At 37.4% G+C, this 5,339-nt stretch overlaps 1 protein-coding gene across 1 annotated transcript; it reads left to right on the top strand.

Annotated features, from left to right (window-relative positions):
• Positions 1-3,755: 3,755 nt before the first annotated feature.
• Positions 3,756-5,339, top strand: LOC115981661 (geranyl diphosphate phosphohydrolase-like). The gene is made up of 2 exons (XM_031103949.1): positions 3,756-3,978; positions 4,905-5,339. The coding sequence occupies exons 1-2, from the start codon at positions 3,840-3,842 to the stop codon at positions 5,201-5,203; spliced, it is 438 nt and encodes a 145-aa protein (XP_030959809.1). The 5' UTR covers positions 3,756-3,839; the 3' UTR covers positions 5,204-5,339.

Genomic DNA, 5,339 nt, shown 5'->3' with positions numbered 1-5,339 from the left:
CTCTTGCTTTTACCCGACTTGCCTATTCTTGTCAACCCTAGCTCATAGGTCTGCAAGTTTCCAACTAGCTCAATCAGAGGAATCTTGTCAATATCCGTTGATTCCTTTATTGCCATAATCTTGGCGTGAAATCTCTCGGGCAGAGATCTGAGCACTTTCCTTACAATCTTGGGTTCAGGAATGGTTCCCCAAGATTGAAGGCTGAGTTCACTATGTCCTTTAGCTTGGCATAGAACTCATCGAAAGACTCATCTTCCTCCATCTTTATCTCTTCAAAGCTTATAGTGAGCCTTTGAAGCTTTGAGTCTTTGACAGTCTTAGTTCCCTCATAGGTTGTCTGGAGAATGGTCCAAGCCTCCTTGGCAATTTCAGTAGAGGATATCTTCTTGAACTCCTCATTAGTGATAGCACTGAACAATGCATTCAAAGCTCTGCTATTGAAGTTTGCCGCCTTAATCTTACAATCATCCCAGTCGACTGGTGCTTCTGTAGGCTTAGTCCAGCCTAACTTCACAGCTAGCCACACTTTCTCATATAAAGACTGCAAGAAAGCTCTCATGCGTACTTTCTAGTATGCATAGTTAGTGCCATCAAATAAAGGAGGTATGATTAATGACTGTCCTCTATCCATGACAAATAGGGGTCAATGGATCAACACAGCAAAGATTAAACCCTAATCAAAGTGTGCCCGCTCTGATACCACTTGATAGGCCACAAACTGAATGACCCCTTGTGATAGAAATTAATTAATTAATTAATTAGTCAAGTTATTAATTAATTAATTTATCATGTAAACGAGTGGTAGCACAAAAAAATCACCAATAAACTTAATATGCAGTGGAAAATAAATAACACGGTGATTTATTTATGAATAGGGAAAACCTAACGGCAAAAACCCAACCGGGTGATTTTTAGGTCACCACTCCCCAAACTCCACTATTATCACAACAAGCGGTTACAGTTAAAGGAATCCAAGTACCTTACCAACCTACAGTTAAACCCTTACCCCAATACCCAATTGGACTTGTTCTGTAGTGACAGTTCCCCTTTCAGATGCACGACTCCCAGTACGTGACTAACCAATTGCGTGGATCACGCGACTTCAATCACCAACAAAGGAGGTTGTTGGTTGCAAAGTTCTTCAGTTCATCCAAACGATGAAGATCAAGAAGATGCTTGATTACAATACCCTATGGTGCACATACACAGCAACTTCTTCAAGAGAAAGAGATGAACTAGGGCAAGAACTTCGTCTCAGGTCACAATTTGCTTGAACAGAGTTTGCTCAAAGTTTGTGCAACTTATGAACAGTTTGACAGCCCTTAAACTGATCCTTTTATATATCTAGGTTTTTGAGAAAAGAAGGCCCAAAGACATATTCATGGATCTCAGTAAAATCATATTGAAATTCTGAAAATTTTAAACCTTGACAGATAGCGGGTGTCGAGCAGTTGTCGAGCACACCGAATGAAGAATACCTTCCTTAAGCTTGATAGATGTAGCTGTCAACCAGCTGTCAAGCACACTCGGGTCTTTATCACGTCAATTGGGTTCGACGCCACCGCCTCCACAAACCCCACCGCAAAGCTCGCGGTCACGTGGGTCCCGAGCCCATCTCTCATCACTCCATTTTCCAATATCATCTCCTTGATATGATCGTACAAAGCTAGCTGCGAAGCTGTGACCAACATGGCTCGGTTTATAGTTAGACTCGAGCCGCGCCACAAGCTCGGCACACCTTCTTGGCTCCGATGCTTGTGATGAATATGAAGGTGGAGCGAGGGGCTAAGCCACCTTACTCCGGTGCTTTGGATTGAGCGTTGAAAACTATGCTTACTAGATGGTTGATAGAGAAAGAGAGAGCGATGGCTAAGAGACTCGATCCACGTGACTTGGTGAAAGTCAATGTGAGCCGTTGATAAGATGGGAAGGGATGGTGAGGAGAGTCGAGAGTGTGGTGATTATGGATTGTGCTTTATATATATATATATATATATATATATATATATTTGTGAAATGTGTTTGTGTTTCTTTTGGCGGGTTTGAGGAGGAGCCAATGTGTAATAAAATTCTTCTGAATCTAACATCTGCAATAGCACAAAGAGAATCGGCGAAAAGGTGATGAAGCTGAGAAAGCTAAACAAAAATGAGATTCAATTTTTTTTTTTCATTCACCTTAAATTTTCTTAGGAAATAAACAAAGATTATTTATATAATCGGTTTGTAATTTTGTTAATTTAGAAAGGGTAAATTGGAGAATTCATTTGGTCAATAATTTATCTACTCTACTCTCCCTCTAAATCTCTCCAATTTGGAAGAATTAAAAATGAGGGGTTAGAGGTAGTTGAAACCCCTCCCCCTCCTTCCTTAAAAAACTTCTAAACAAGGCAATTGAATTACTCTTCCTCCCTCTACTCTACTCTCCCTCCTTTTTTAAACATCCAAACAGGCCATAAGTGTATATGTGTATGAAAGTCCCTCCTAGAGTCTTAAATCTCAAAATTGCTCTTTACACCCCATAAGCACTTATAAAGTGACTATCATAACAAAAGACACAGTGGTAAGGAATATAATTTTTTTTTTGGAAAACATAGGGAATAGAATTTTGAATATTGAAGAGGCTTGTAATCGGCATCATTAGCCAACGAGACAATCAGGCAAATCAAATGCAATGCAAATGACCAATCGTATTTATTCTGTAAGAGCAAAAATGTCATTTTGTTGTTTGGCCTATATGAGTTGGGACAAAAGTGGCCTCTGCCCTTTTCGGGCAAAATAAATAGCATTCTACCCCCTTTTCCAAACTAATTAGGAAAATGCCCCTCTTTTGAAATTCGACTTTCACAAAATCGAGTTAAATAAAATAAAAAAATAAAAATTCTAGAGCCCTATAGTGGCATTTTAAGGAGCTTATAGTGACATTTTAAGGACCTATAGTGGCGTTTGTAACTCGAGCTCCATGAACTTGAGTTCCATGCAAGTTTTTTATCTATAACTCGAGTTCGTGGAGCTCAAGTTAAAAAACGCCACTATAGGTTCTTAAAAATGTCACTATAAGTCCTTAAAAATGTCACTATAGGACTTAACTCGATTTTGAGAAAGTTGAGTTTCAAAAGAGGGGCATTTTCCTAATTAGTTTGGGAAATGGGATAGAATGCTATTTATTTTGCCCGAAAAGGGCAGAAGCCAATTTTGTCCATGTGAGTTGTTGCGCACACATTGTCTAATCAACCGTATGCATTGGGTAGTGGAAGTGCCAATAGAGTGGACTTGACAATCTACATTAGGGAGTGCTGGTCCAATTTCTTTACATGCTAGCCCAAGTAGGGGAAAAAAAAAGAACAAAAAAGGAAATATAATTTTATATTTATTTATTTTTATATAAGATAGAAATTCTACTCTAATATAATTTAAGTATTTATGTGTATGAAAGTCCCTCCTAGAGTCTTAAATTCCAAAATTTCTCTCCACACCCCATAAACTTATAAAGTGCCTATTATAACAAAAGGAACAGTGGTAGGGAATAGAATTTTGAACATTGAAGAGGCTTGTAATCGGCATCATTAGCCAACGAGACAATCAGGCAAATCAAATGCAATGCAAATGACCAACCGTACTTATTCTGCAAGAGCAAAAATGTAATTTTGTTGTTTGGCCTATCTAAATTCCCGACGTGTCAACGTTTAATTGGGGGAAGACGGAAACATTAGTTACACAAGTAACACTGGAGCCCAATATACCCAAATTTTTTTTTTTGATGAATGGGAATGGGAGCCTAGTAAAAAGAGAATAAGTTGTGAACGGTGGACGGTGAGAGGAAAAAACCAAGTTGAATTGAAATGGAGAATGGGGCAGGGGCAGTGCCCAGAGTGGGAGTATGCGTATTTTTGGTAAAGGGGAAAGCAGTCCTGTTGGGGCGTCGTCGATCCTCCATTGGTCACTCCACTTTTGCTCTCCCTGGCGGCCATCTTGAGTTTGGTATTTTTGTTTTCCCTATTATCTTTTGCAATTTTTAGGAGCTTTTCTCTCCTTATTAAATTTGGGTGGTTTGATTTTTCTTTGATCTCAATTATATAAATTGTACGCACTTTCTGAGTTTGTTTTATTTTTTGGATTTACTGTCATACTTTTTCATTCATTCCAATTTAAGATTTATGTTTTGTTCAATAATATTATGCATTTATGAACTACTTGCTGATATAAAATAAATGGGGCAGTTTGATCGTTAATTTATGTACTAGACTTCCCTTTCATGTAGAGTAGAGTAGAGACGAGTAACTCTATCTGTAAGTCTGCAAAGGAAACCCATAACATGTGAGAGTGAGAACTGAGAAAAGTATCTACCGTGGTATATGATTTATTGTTTTGTGTTGCACAGGCACAGGGACACGGGATCAGAAATATTTTTATAGGGGCTAATTTCTGGGACCAAAAATGAATGTTTGTATTCCTTTAAAATAAAATAAAAAAGAATGTATATATACACACAAGCCGTTGTATATACACGAGAAATACTAAACTAAAATTACATAAAAGTTCTTAATTCAATTTTGTTTTAATATCATATGATCTGTTTAGATACTTTTTTTTTCCCCCCTTATAAAAATAAATTAGTCAGATATTATTATTTTGAGTAATTAAAAAAAATCTATTATAAGTTTTATATTATAAAAAAAAGGGGTAAATCTAAATTGAGCATTTATAATAGCAATTTTAAGAAAGATGACCTTAAAAAGAGTCGGAAGGAAAAAAATGGATTCACACGGCATCTTACATGGATTGGATGAGATTTGAAGAATTGATAGTGAACAAAATAAGAGCATGCGTAATGTTTAGATCTACAATTAGTCACATATATAAGATTTATTATACTTTGTATGTGTTTAAAAGATGTTTTGTTGCAGGGGAGAGTTTTGAGGAATGTGGTAGTAGAGAGTTGAAGGAGGAAACGGGATTGGACATAGCTCAAGTAGAGCTATTAACTGTCACAAACAACCTCTTCCTAGAGGAGCCAAAACCATCCCATTATGTTACTGTCTTCATGCGTGCTGTCTTGGAAGATCCTCAGCAAGTTCCCCAAAATCTTGAGCCACACAAGTGTGATGGATGGGATTGGTATGACTGGGATAACCTTCCTAAACCGCTCTTTTGGCCATTAGAGAAAATGGTGCAAGATGGCTTTGATCCCTTCCCAATTGGTTAGATTAGAATTCATTCGGATATTATTATGTTTGCTAATCCTACTCTCTCTCTCTCGATGAGAAAGAATTATCACTTATGTAATATTTTTAGGCGTTGGACCAATCAGAAAGTTAAGGCTTTCAATCTTATCATCAATT

The sequence above is a fragment of the Quercus lobata genome, chromosome 3 (genome assembly GCF_001633185.2).
Source record: "Quercus lobata isolate SW786 chromosome 3, ValleyOak3.0 Primary Assembly, whole genome shotgun sequence".
NCBI lineage: Eukaryota > Viridiplantae > Streptophyta > Magnoliopsida > Fagales > Fagaceae > Quercus > Quercus lobata.
Note: the sequence above shows the minus strand (reverse complement) of the source record. Positions and strands in the feature narration are given on the sequence as shown.

Bases quoted from the DNA above. Each gene is read 5' to 3' on its own strand.
- LOC115981661 (XM_031103949.1), top strand. From the start codon at position 3,840: ATGGAGAATGGGGCAGGGGCAGTGCCCAGAGTGGGAGTATGCGTATTT. The intron at 3,979-4,904 runs GTATTTTTGTTT...GTTTTGTTGCAG, and splicing joins TGGCGGCCATCTTGAGTTTG to GGGAGAGTTTTGAGGAATGT.